We start from the raw sequence: 12,459 nt of genomic DNA, 5'->3' as shown, positions 1-12,459 counted from the left end.
AAATGTTACTTATAAAAGGATACTATTGAAGGTTTAGGTGAAATGACTCAGAGTTTCGTCTATGTGGTTATAGAGATGAAGATGGACTTTGAAGATGAAGGCGGCAGCTGCTGTACACTGTGTTGTGTGTACTATTGCACTGCTTTGCTGTGTAAGTACTGTAACGAATAAATAACTTTGATTTCACTTCATACACCATTTTAAAAATAAATAAATAAGTTTAAATAAATAAAGACTTGAGTGTTTCATAGTTTAGCCAAAGAAGGAATGTGGCGTTTTCCTTGCATTTTATTCATCACTGATTTTTGCTCGATGATAGCATGCACTTCACCAATCCACTGAAACTTGATGACACAAAAACATAAATAAGTGGTAAAAATATATGCACTTCAAAGTTCAGGAATTAAAAATGCAGGGCAAGGAAGGAATTCACAAAGCAAATGTGTCAAGTATGAGCCATGGGGATTTTAGATGTCCACGTGGTCTTTGACACACTGCTCTCAAGCCAGTCCAGATGAAGTCATTCTTTTCATATACATACATATGTACAACAGTATTTACAGATTTCAGACCCAGTCTTGCAGTAACTGAAACACAGTGTTTACAAACTCCACTGCCCAGTCACCACTGCTGACGGATCACTGTGGGTTCTCATCAGAGACGTCTCCAGAAGAAAGGCTCCGATTCTTGGGATGTATTACTGGGAACACCAGTCTCTGGATCCCCTTCAGCGAACATCCTCCACCTGAACTGATCAGACAAAATGTTTGCATCAGTCTCAATAATTGTGTCAGTGATTTCATAAAATGATGGTTTCAGGCCCACTATTACTAATACAAATCAAAAGTACCGGACGACCAAGGACCAGTTTACAGAAAACTAACAAAAAGACAACAAATATCTAGCTCTCCATTTGAACTCTCCTTTACAGGAAGGGAAGGGGGAGCAGAGAAAGTAAAAGAATGGCAGGTGCGTGTGGGCATGCTCAGTGCTCAGTGTTCAGTGCCCTCAGGCCCTAATAAGTGCAGCCTCACGGCTACAGCCCTCTCTCCTCATGAAAGTCAAAGGCCAGTGTTTGCTCCACTGCCTGACATTTAACCATTGCCTAAATGAGGCAGATGATGAGCAAGACACGGGTGAAGAAATAAGAGCAGAAAAAGAGCAAAGAAAGGAACAAGTAGAAAGAGAGAGAGAGAAAGGAGGAGAGTTCAATATTTATGGTACAGAAGTTAAAGGTCCCCTCTGGCTTACCATTTTTCCCCCCAAACCCAACTGTTCATTACCAAAAGGAATCCGACCGTGGTTGCTAGCACTGGGGGGGAGGGCGGTGGCCCAGTCTGAATCAGACATGTACAGCAGTCGTAGACAAGTCTACCGTATGCTCACGCTCACAGGGAATTATCTGTGCATCGATACGAGGGTGATGGATTTGTCGATTCCTACGGTACCTTTTCCATCAGAGCGTTGCGTGTACGTCGGTGTCAGATAAAGATGACCCCACTGGAACAGTTCAGGCATTACTCACACGTTCACAAAGAGAGCTGCGTTCTTCTATAGGTCTCATTGGTGATGGAGAGATGGACCAGCCGAGCTCCATAGTAATCCACGATGTAGTCCGAGCCGTCAGATGGGCCCACAATCTGAGAATACACAGAACTGGCATCAGAACAAGAATCACACACATCATCTACCAGTTCAGCTTCTGTTGCCAAACTTGGATATACTTGCATACATACATGTGTGTGTGCTTTTGTCATTCAATATAATTTGTAAATCTGTATTTCTGCATATAAAGTGTTGAATCTGCATTTGTGGATCATCCAACTAGGGCCAATGATTTTCCGTTTAAAAAAAATGCATTTTCCGTTTCACATTTGGTGAATTCCGTTTTTTTTCCGTTTCAGCTCATTTTGTTCACCCTGAGGTAGATTGATGGCTTAAAATGAGTGAATAATATGTGCCCTTCTTAGATTGTTGTTTGCCAGCCATCAACAGAACAGAAGACTAAACATTTTTTGTTTTAAATGCGATTGGGAAGACGAGCGCGTGAATGTGACTGAATGTGGCTTTAGCGGAAATCTGTGGGTCAACCGTTGAAAAGGGGGGCGTGGCCGGAGCAGAGTTCAGCGCAGACGTGACATTTTCTCAGTGGTTTTGTTCTTTAATTAATGTTTGTTCATCGTTGCAATCGTTGTTGTGTTTATTTGAAAGAAATATAGCCTTGCAGCCCAAAATACAGGGGAATTTGGGCGATTTGTATGAACAAAATGATGTTTCCGTTTCAAAGGTGCAATTCCGTTTCAAAGTGTTCATTCCGCGAATTCCGTCCGTTTTCCGTTATCGCGGAAAATCATTGGCCCTATCCAACACACACATTCATCCCAGCTTCCACTGATGTCATTTTCAGACATTCTTTTGGCTTTTTCACATTCCACACACAAATAGGTCTTGATCCACACAAATGTGCCACCCCAAACAAAGACAATGGAGCAACCACTAGGTGACAGTTTTGTTTTATTCAGGCTGTAGTATATGTAACAGCCTAAGCTACAAGAATTGCATTTGCATATACAGTATATTGAATATATATTTGTACATATTTACAAATACGCATTCGTTTGTACAAATCATAGCACATTTATTTTGTGGTGGTAATTTAAAAAAAATCTGTGAGAAATTTTGCGGTTTATTTTTCTCCTTAAACCCCACTCCGCATGTACTTGAAAACACATGAATGAGAGATAAAGCTCACCACACAGATGATCTATTTTGTTTTTAAATATTTTTGTAATAGTTTGTTTGTGTTCTTATGTCTTCCTCTCATGCAATGGAGACACCCATTTTAGATGCGTCAGCTGCTTAAAAACAATTCTGAGAACTTTCGCAGCCATACTTATATGGTAATTTCATCCAAACTAAAAGGTCATAGAAATTAAGTTGAAATAAAATGTCTCGTCTTGGTTTGAACATTTGAATTCTATTCCAAAGTCTGTTGTTTATATTCAGAACAGTAGTAATCCGGGTCATCAAAAAGTAGCCATTATTCAGCTTGAATGCCACAAAACCACAAAAAACACATTTAAATCAAACTGTAACAAATTGTCCAAGTCATCACATAATAACATCTAATAAACATGCATTCATTAACATGATAAGAGTAATATTTAGGGGCCATGGATCTCATTATCGAACGCAGTTTAGAAAAAGTTAAGAAGAAATAGAAATGTCTTACATTTCTTCTTAACTCCACCTGCGAAGTTCCCAGGACAATTCGGACATATCTGGGATTCGTTCTTAGCTAAGAACAGGATTTAAGAACGCGGAAAGGCAGTCGTAGATTGGCCATATTGCAGTGCGTCCATGTTTTTAAGCTGAATTTGTGAGAAATCGTTGGTGATTGCGTTCACATCAATTCTACAGACATCCTCGGATTTAAATAATTACAATAATAATAAATACGAGAATAATTGTATTATTAACAATTACGTTTCACATTTATAGTCATGATTCTACGAGGCTTCGTGATGTCCTAAAATAAATAAAAGCACTACACGAACACTGCAAATGAACGAATAAATAAGCACTAAACTTAAATCGCGTGGATATAGCCATAGTGGAATAGAATGGACACATCTACATTCTGCAACAGTACCTTTGCTTTTTGCTTTGGCATGATTTTGATTAGTCTCAAGTTGCTTTCGCGTTGTCTATGGATTCTTTGTGCACACGGCCCTAAGGTTGAATGCCCTTATAAGGAGCTGGCGGGGTGTTAATGTATGCAAATTCAGGTGTACGAGAATGTGCGTTTAATTTAAGAATCAGTGTACAGCTAAGAACACTTTGGCGGTTTAAGAACACATTTCCACGCGCTCATGAATCCGGCGGGGATCTTTCTTAGGTTTGGTCTTACGAAGTTCGTAAGAAGATATTTAAAAAAATTGGTCGCTACTGTGGTGGGTAGACTTGAAAAAACTATTTGCAAAATGAAAAATGTACCTGTACCAGGTAGCAATTTGGTATCCTGCATGCAAATGCAGGTTCAATTCATTGTTTATTTTCGCCATAAGTTTAGACATATTATATTTATAAAGGGCAATTTACAGTTGAGGCAACATGGCGCTTTACGGTCGATGGCGAATTAACGATCGATTTTCGATTAATCATTAATATTTTTATATTAAATTTCACTATTTATAGGCTATATTGAAATGCAGTGAATATAGAAAAAACACAGCGTGTTTCCTCATTGAGATCTTTATTACAAGATGAACAACTCTTGTGGCAGTTAAACGGGATCCGTTCAATGGTTACACTTGAAAATATGCGCTGCTGTACTCTTGGGCAGCGGAGCCGACAGCTAGAAGCTAGAAACTGATCCTTTTCTCCAAAATAAAATAATAATATAAAAAACAATCATGTTAAACAATAACTTAACCAAAAATATATAATACTTAGGTCTTGACAGGTTTTGCCAAACAAAACTATCAAAAAAGGCACCAAGTCGAGAAAGAGGGTGAGAGAGAGATTAGCCTACCTACCAATGCTAGCCTACCCTGCTCGTTGTGCATCGCAGCTCCTCCGTGCTAACACCGAGTTGATGCTAGGTTGAGACCGAGAGCAGGATGCACCGCGACTAACCAGGGTCGGATGTGCGTTGTTCAAGTGGTACAAGTGGATCATTTGAGTCGTGGCCGAGTTGTACTTATACACAGCTTCGCAGTGTTGGCAGTGAACTAAGTCATTTTTTAAATCAAAATGGTCCCACGCTACACTTCGCCGTGACCTCTTCATGTTTACTTTTGAAATACCGTAAATCCTCAAATAAAGACCGGGATTCAATTAGAGGCCGGGCTTCAGATAGTAGCCGGGGGCGTGGTCGATACGGACAAATAAAGGCCGGGCCCCGTATACCGGGGGTAAAAAAAAAGGTACCGGTAGCCTATTTTACTGTAGCCTACCATCGTCAGTCCAGCACAAAGCAGACATCACAATTTAATTGAATGCATTTCATAAATACAAGTTCTCCTCATGTTTAATATTGTTGGCTAATTTCATGGCTGTTTGCAATAAAAAAGAAATGTTTCAGCCTACAAGGCGAATTTGTTATTATACAGTTACATGCCTAAACGATAGAAGACATTCCTTCAAAATACCTCTTTTTAATGATTTTGTTGCCGTGTCATGATTTCCGCAAAAAAAAAAATGTTCTTCAGGCTAATAGAACTTTAACGTCCCAGGTGTTGCGTAGCAACCCATTACTTGCTGACTTCAAGTTACAATGACTTTCCGCTCGATAAATGACGGACTTCTTGCGGAATGATATGAAAGATGTGAATTAGAAACACCAAACCCGTTGCCAATGACAGCAGTCATTAACTTTTCGAGGTGGTGAATATCAAGAAATTACAGACCTGCTAACGTTGGGGTGCCCCATTCAAATCAACTGAACTTTTTTGAACATTCTGAAGAGCCGTAAGAAATAAAGGCCTGCCCCGAATACAAGCCTGACCCAAATACAAGCCGGTGCGCTGTGCAGCCTAAGTAAATAAAAGCCCCGAGGATTTACAGTACACGGAAACTCGCAAGTAACTGAATAGGCCTGTGGCTTTTTTTGAAACATTGCCCTCGTGTGGTAAAATGTTTAATTGCTGCCACATAGCGAAATCCATTGCATTCCTTCAAGACTCACACTACGCAACAGAATATGCATTCGTTTTATCGATGAAAAAAATAATGTCATCCACGAAGTTCTTAATGATCAATTAATCGATCGTCAATTAATTATGCCCATCCCGAATAGGAGCGCACACTAACACACAGCAAACTAAGAAAACATACCTTAGATTGGCTATATATATATATATATACATACTAGATTGCACATAAAAGCACTCTTTGCTGGGAGTGGGCAAAAGTGTTGGTTCATCTGCAACGTCTAAATAGCAATGCCCATCTCAAAACAAAGGAATTCTGCTGGAACTTGGATGGCATTTTGATGTGTTTTCAGTGGACTTTCTCCTGCGTAACATGCTCTACCACAGTTGCCATTTTTACATTTCATGACACTGAAATGGTTGTTGTGTTTGTCCTGGGAATAGAAGTTGTAAACCATTCAAATTGTTGAGATCCATTGGTTTACATGGAAAAACACACCGGACACTATTGGCACTCTCACATAAACTTGGAAAAAGCATCATCTCGTTTGCACTAAACTCTATTTTATGTTGTCTCATTGGTATATCTCCAATAAATAGCACAAGAGCCCCAAAAGCACAATAATGTGTTGAGGGCTTGGGAGGTTGAATCATTTCAAATGCATGGTAGATGCTGACATGTTCGACCTATCCATGAGCTGCCTGCCCTGCTTTCCTCCAAGAGGGTGGTAAAGGTGGTCAGAGATAGACTCTGGGCATGTGTGTGTGTGTGTGTGTGTGTGTTTGGGGAGATAAAAGCCATCTGGAATTCTGAACACACCACCATGAAGGAGATGGTGGATGAGTGGATGAAAAAAGAGCAGCCAGTGAAACGCTCAGCGGAGGGATTCTGGATTAGTCAAGATTAGCACACAACTGGCTGGAGAGCAACCAGAGCCATCTCTTCCTGCTCCGATAATGCTGTGGGATGTGGGCAACTGTGGACATTTATCTCGCTCCTTAGCTCCTTATCTACCGTGGGTGGTCCAGCGAGGGGAATGAGCGTATGTGTTTGTGGTGGGGTGGTGCTGGGAGTGGGTTAGTTAGTTCCAAAAGAACTGAGTGTCCAACACAGCCCTCTTCAAGAGAATCTCTTCTACTCTCCTGTATTCTCCTACTTTTCTCTCCTATATAAACAGGCTTTCTTTACAACTGCAAAGTTTTAGGTACATACTCCATATGTGTAACACTATGTACAAAAAACAAATACATGAAAAAAATAGCAATAATAGCAAAGAATAGCATTAATAACATTGTGTCCCAGGTGTATATTAATCCCTTTCAAAGACACATTTCCAGGCCCTACTCCAAGGCAGGGTAGTTACTCTTAAAGTAAGTTGTTTAACTGAGTGCCACAGCAAAAAATGGGTTCAGTGGGGAGCCACTATACTTTATCAAATCTGTCACTGACTAAGAATGAACCCAGACAGCATACAGCTAATTGAGAGTGTAAGTATGTGTTGGGTCTTTGTGCCAGTGGCACCTTTTAAAAGGCATTACTCTCTCTCCTGGTCCTTCATAAAACTTTAAGAGAAAAATAAGCTGTGTTGTGCCACTCTAAATCAGTTGCGGTTGCCATCTACAGAAATGTAAAAGAATATATATTTCAATGCCACCCTGAGCAAATGTGGCCATCGCTGGGGAAAACAGCAAAAATTACCAAAACCTACTGATTTCATTTTGTTTATAAAAGAGAGCAAGACATTGACAGATTTGTAACCAGTCAGGCGGCTCAGGTGGTAAGTAAGCATACAGACAATTCAGTTGATTGACAGAATGAGTATTTCTGTTGTCAGTATGTAAGAAACACCATCCTTAGCTAATCCAAAGGTAATTATCCACTCAATCAAGCTCTTCTGTACCAAAAGATGATCTACACAGCATGCTTTCCCAGCCCTGATATCTTCCAGTACTGAAGCTCAAGTCCTTTTCATAAACCCTAAAACAGCACTTTGAATCTCTTCAAACAGACATCATGTACTATGGAAGAGAGATGTGGTAACCTATGTGATGATTACCCATTGTTTTACAATCGACAAAGCTGAGAAAAAGCTCAGAAACTGCTGGTCATTTGGATCGGCAGGAAGGGTTGGTCCTGCCTTTTTCCTGAGTTGTTTTTCGGACACAGTGAGAGGCATCATCACTCACCTGCATGGCAATCAGCATGAAGTCCACCAGGCTGCCGATACCACAGAAACCCACGGTACAGAACTTCAACAGGCCTGAGGAGACAAGGGTAAGGTGAATATACCACAGAAACCCACGGTACAGAACTTCAGCAGGCCTGAGGAGACAAGAGGTACGGTGAATACCACAGAAACCCACGGTACAGAACTTCAACAGGCCTGAGGAGACAAGGGTAAGGTGAATACCACAGAAACCCACGGTACAGAACTTCAGGAGGCCTGAGGAGACAAGGGTAAGGTGAATACCACAGCATTCCAAGCCACGGCTTACTCCCTGAAGGACTAGGAAGGGAGGACAGGATGGATATGCCTCTGTACTGCATAATTTCTGCAATTTGCTCTGATCTGTGGCCTTTTCATAATCAGAGTTGGTCTGGGGACACTAATACGACATCTTTCCATCTTCTTTCAGCAAGCAGTAGAAAACTCCAGGCCTCCTAAGGCTGCTTTTACATATTGTAGTCTTCATTTGACACACAACAAAACAATGTCATTGGACACTAGTTCAAACTTCCGCATGCCAAAAGTTGTGTTACAGTTAACCAATCCTCACATGAACCATGCACATCTTCCAGCCAATTTAGATCATTTTACTCTTTAAAAAAAAGCTGCAATAATATCTTCTGCTGAGCTTTTTGAGCTAAGAGTAAAACTATATATATATCAAGCATCTAACAGTCCTTCACCTTTACCGGGTGTGTCCAGTGTCTTCTTTACTTGACTGTTAAGGTTTGAATAATAAGGTTACATTTACATTTACATTTAGTCATTTGGCAGACGCTTTTATCCAAAGCGACTTACAATGTATACACATTTTACATTTACACTGATGGCACACTGCACATCAGGAGCAATTAGGGGTTCAGTGTCTTGCTCAAGGACGCTTCGACAGAGAATCGAACTAGCAACCTTCTGATTACTAGACGACTTCTCTACCTACTGTACCACTGACTTACCTAAGGCAGGATACCCAAGGTAGAATCGATCTGCCCCAAGCCAGCCCAGGAAGAGAGACAAAGCCACAGCCACTTTGTAAGAGTATCCGCTCCTGAGAAGAAAGCAAATTGTACACATCATGTTTAAGTAATTATTTTCATTGCATAAAGATAACACCAGCATAATCCACACCTCTATACTCTGTGAAATATCAATGCAATATATGATTAGAATATGGAAGAAAATGGACTACATGGACTGGATGTTATAATTCATTCCCTCATATTATAGGGTAAATGAACTTACACATTCCTGCATGGAATACTCCTGTTGAAACCGACTTCTTCTCCGCTGAATTTAAACCTCGTTCCATTAGCTAGTTGGCAGGTTACATTTGGAGCTGGCTTACACTCCACTGTAAACAAAAGCAATTCAGCTATTCATAATGCAGGTTGTAAATCACACACACACACACACACATGCCATGATCCTGGACTGAATAATCCAAGATCAAATTACAGTGACAGGAACACATGCAACACTTACTTTGGCACCCCCCTTTAACTTCCTTAACAGTATCAATATCTTAAAAGTAGCAGTTTTGACTGAAAACCACCGATCTATCTACTGAAAAAGGCATGCAAAATCCTAATAAAACACCAGCAACAGAACAGTTGGCACTGATGAAAAGGCTTGTTAGCATGCCAACTCTGGTCTTTTGGCGATATAATCGTGCTGTGAAAGCTTTTTTTGTTGCAGTAATTTCTCGACTAATAACCCTGGTTTATACCTTGATTGTGCAGAATTTATGCAGCCCTGCGGTTAATACTCGGGTGCATCCTATACACCGGAATGCCCTTTCGCCCCATCTGGCAGTTAGTAATGCGCACAGATCAAGTGTGACTGCCAGATAAAGGGTGAATGGGTCTCTCTCTCTCTCTCTCCCTCCCTCTTTCACATACGATAAAAACATCGGATAGATAACACATTTTCATTCACACTCTAACGGGATGCTATGGAGCGTGAACCTCCGCAAGAGGTGTGCGAGATCTCATGTTAGTAAACCTGGCTATGGACTATCCTAGCTATCTGTAGCTTAGGGAAACAGTTAACATGCTTAACATGGACATCAAACAATCCTAAGAGAAATAATGGGCCATCAACAGAGCAAGGGCTTACTCTGATATCAATGCAATGGTAGCGAATGAGGGGGGAGAAGTCTTCCCTCTCCCTTGCCCTTCTCCAACACATTCATTTAATGGTTGCAATTCCTACTAGGTATTAGGTCAGCAGGGCATCAACTAGATTAGACTTAAACGTTTAGCGTCCATTCCCACACCACACCCTGAAATAAATGCTCAAAAAAATGGTTCACAGTGGGAATGGGGTATTTGTACATTATTTGTACATGTGTGTGTGTGTGTGTGTGTGTGTGTGTGTGTGTGTGTGTGTGTGTGTGTATGTACGCAGGAAGGGGGTGTAGGTGCAGTTTTTTGATTGAAATGCCCATCCCTACTTCATATGACATACAATGGCTAGTAGCGCTCGCATCACAACTACATGGCATGACGTAACGTTCAATAAACTGTGGTGAATACACACGGGCGATACACAGGTTTGTTTTATAGATTTACATAAAATACTGTAATGTAGTTCATATTTGGTGTGGTTAATAGTCGGGAAAATACGGTACACTTTTATCAAACTCAGCAAATTGCTCATCATGGTCGTCTAGTTGCTCTCTCTCTCTCTCTCTCTCTCTCTCTCTCTCTCTGTGTGTGTGTGTGTATGTATGTGTTCAAAAATCAGATGTTCTGTCTTGGTGCTTGTTTGATATTTAAGGTCAAATCACAAATTGCTCCAGAAGCAATGTGTTGGTTGGCTGGTATTGTGTATGGCTAGGTCCAAGGCACTATGTTTGTATCCCCTTTACAAGACTGTAGGAACACCAGAGTTTTTTTTTTTTCAGCATACACACAGACGTGACAGTGAGAGGACTGTAAGGAGCAATTAACTGAATGACAAAAAGTGTATTGGATTAGAAATCACAGCCTGTACCTTTAACATCTGCTGTGCAATGCAAGACATGTTTTTTTTGTTTTGTTTCAGTTCATGCAAGGCTAAGTATTACAGGTATCTACAGTTCTCTGACCAGATATTTAAAAAAAAGACATTAATAATAGGACTCACCCCACGCAATTAAATCTTTGCAGACTTCTGGTTCCTGAGTGGCATCATTAATGTTAGGGTCTGAACAAAGATACCTGATCCAAGTTAAGGTCATTACGTTTCCATTCCATTCTATTGGTAGGTTTACGGTGTCCATTGAATTCTATTCACTCCATTTGAAGTTATTCGCGCGAATGTCCTTATTCACGCCGTTGCCATATTACATAGCCTACACCATTTCAGTTTTATAATACACCACCACACCTGAAAGGTGGTCACACAAAAATGATCAAAACCTATCGACTCATTTGAGAGAACTCTTCGTTTAAAACTCCGACCCAATGTCATAACCGGTGATATTTTGCGCCCTCTCTTGAAGGGAAAGCATAATGCATAGGCCTGTCTGCCCTATGAATTGTATTACTAAGCCTGTCAAAGACGTGGTTCTTCATTACAAATAATAGGAGGATACTCTTGCCCAGGACCAGCCTGTGAAGACCAACCTTTATTTGAATAATCCCCAAGTAAGGTGTTTAAAGATCCTAGTAATAGTGTAGTGAACAAAATTCACTTCAGTTAAGTACAATGCTATTACTTGGATCTAATAAATCAAAAAGGTTAAACGTAACACATCTTACTTGGTGATTAAACACACCAAGCGGTTTTATATTGGTGGCAATTATTCAAATAAAGTCTTGCCTTCACAAACGACAGGTCCTGGGCAAGAGTATCCTACTATTATTTGTAATGTAACTTGTCTTCCACACCATACAGTGTATAACTTGAATGACATCTGATCAACTAAGATGTGGAAACATGTTTCACCAAACATCACATATGGAGAGAGTTGAGCCAATACATATTAACGGCGTTACACATAAATTAGGCTAACGTTACAACAAACCAACCAACTGCCACTGGAGCTTACCACTTGTGATAATCAAAATATTATGAACCCAGAGTGTTATATGCCGTTTTCTATTAAATTCCTCTCTCAATTTCACCCGTGACTGCATAGTATTATAGTACAGATATGGAATAATAACGATATAGAGGGATGCTAGTTAGATAGCTGTCTTAGTGCATTAGCAACTGTTCGCCAGTCAGTGTCGACATGTTAGCCACAGCAGAGTATATCAACAGTGAACAAGTAATCGATTATAAAAGGATATTGTCCAAGGCGTAGATTTTCGCAGCTATCGATGTCACTAACACGGCTTCCTTGTAAATTCCAACATAGGGAGAGAGTAATCATCAAAACCCCAAACAAGGACCGCGCAGGCAGCCTGACCCACGGAGGAGCCATGATGAAAATACGATTTTTTTTTGGCGTCACGTGACGATGCTTGTTCTTAAAGGCGCACAGCAAAACATTGAGGACAATTATTTTTCTTATATACTTAAATGTTACCCAAAGCAGCCCCCCAAATACAACGGACGAACTGCAAGTAGGTTCTATCTTTTCAGTCGTAGCT

The 12,459-nt window shown here is 40.5% G+C and overlaps 1 protein-coding gene across 2 annotated transcripts; it reads right to left on the bottom strand.

Moving 5' to 3' along the window:
• Positions 1-248: 248 nt before the first annotated feature.
• Positions 249-12,446, bottom strand: tm2d1 (TM2 domain containing 1). 2 transcript variants are annotated; one of them, XM_031574939.2, is made up of 7 exons: positions 12,157-12,446; positions 11,006-11,079; positions 9,122-9,230; positions 8,836-8,927; positions 7,842-7,915; positions 1,526-1,640; positions 249-750 (listed from the first exon to the last, which is right to left on the bottom strand). In XM_031574939.2, the coding sequence occupies exons 1-6, from the start codon at positions 12,288-12,290 to the stop codon at positions 1,530-1,532; spliced, it is 594 nt and encodes a 197-aa protein (XP_031430799.1). In that variant the 5' UTR covers positions 12,291-12,446; the 3' UTR covers positions 249-750; positions 1,526-1,529. The 2 variants fall into 2 exon arrangements, with proteins under 2 accessions (XP_031430799.1, XP_031430798.1); XM_031574938.2 differs by having other exon boundaries at positions 249-745; positions 12,157-12,444.
• Between the last annotated feature and the right edge of the window lie 13 nt (positions 12,447-12,459).

The sequence above is a fragment of the Clupea harengus genome, chromosome 10 (assembly GCF_900700415.2).
Source record: "Clupea harengus chromosome 10, Ch_v2.0.2, whole genome shotgun sequence".
NCBI lineage: Eukaryota > Metazoa > Chordata > Actinopteri > Clupeiformes > Clupeidae > Clupea > Clupea harengus.
The sequence above is the reverse complement of the archived record's forward strand: the minus strand, read 5'-3'. Positions and strand labels throughout refer to the sequence as shown.

Excerpts from the sequence above, each read along its gene's own strand:
- tm2d1 (XM_031574939.2), bottom strand. The coding sequence starts at position 12,290 with ATGGCTCCTCCGTGGGTCAGGCTGCCTGCGCGGTCCTTGTTTGGGGTT. Across the intron at positions 11,080-12,156 it reads GAAAATCTACGCCTTGGACA|GTATCTTTGTTCAGACCCTA; the intron begins ATATCCTTTTAT and ends AACTTGGATCAG. Across the intron at positions 9,231-11,005 it reads CAAAGATTTAATTGCGTGGG|TGGAGTGTAAGCCAGCTCCA; the intron begins GTGAGTCCTATT and ends TTTTGTTTACAG.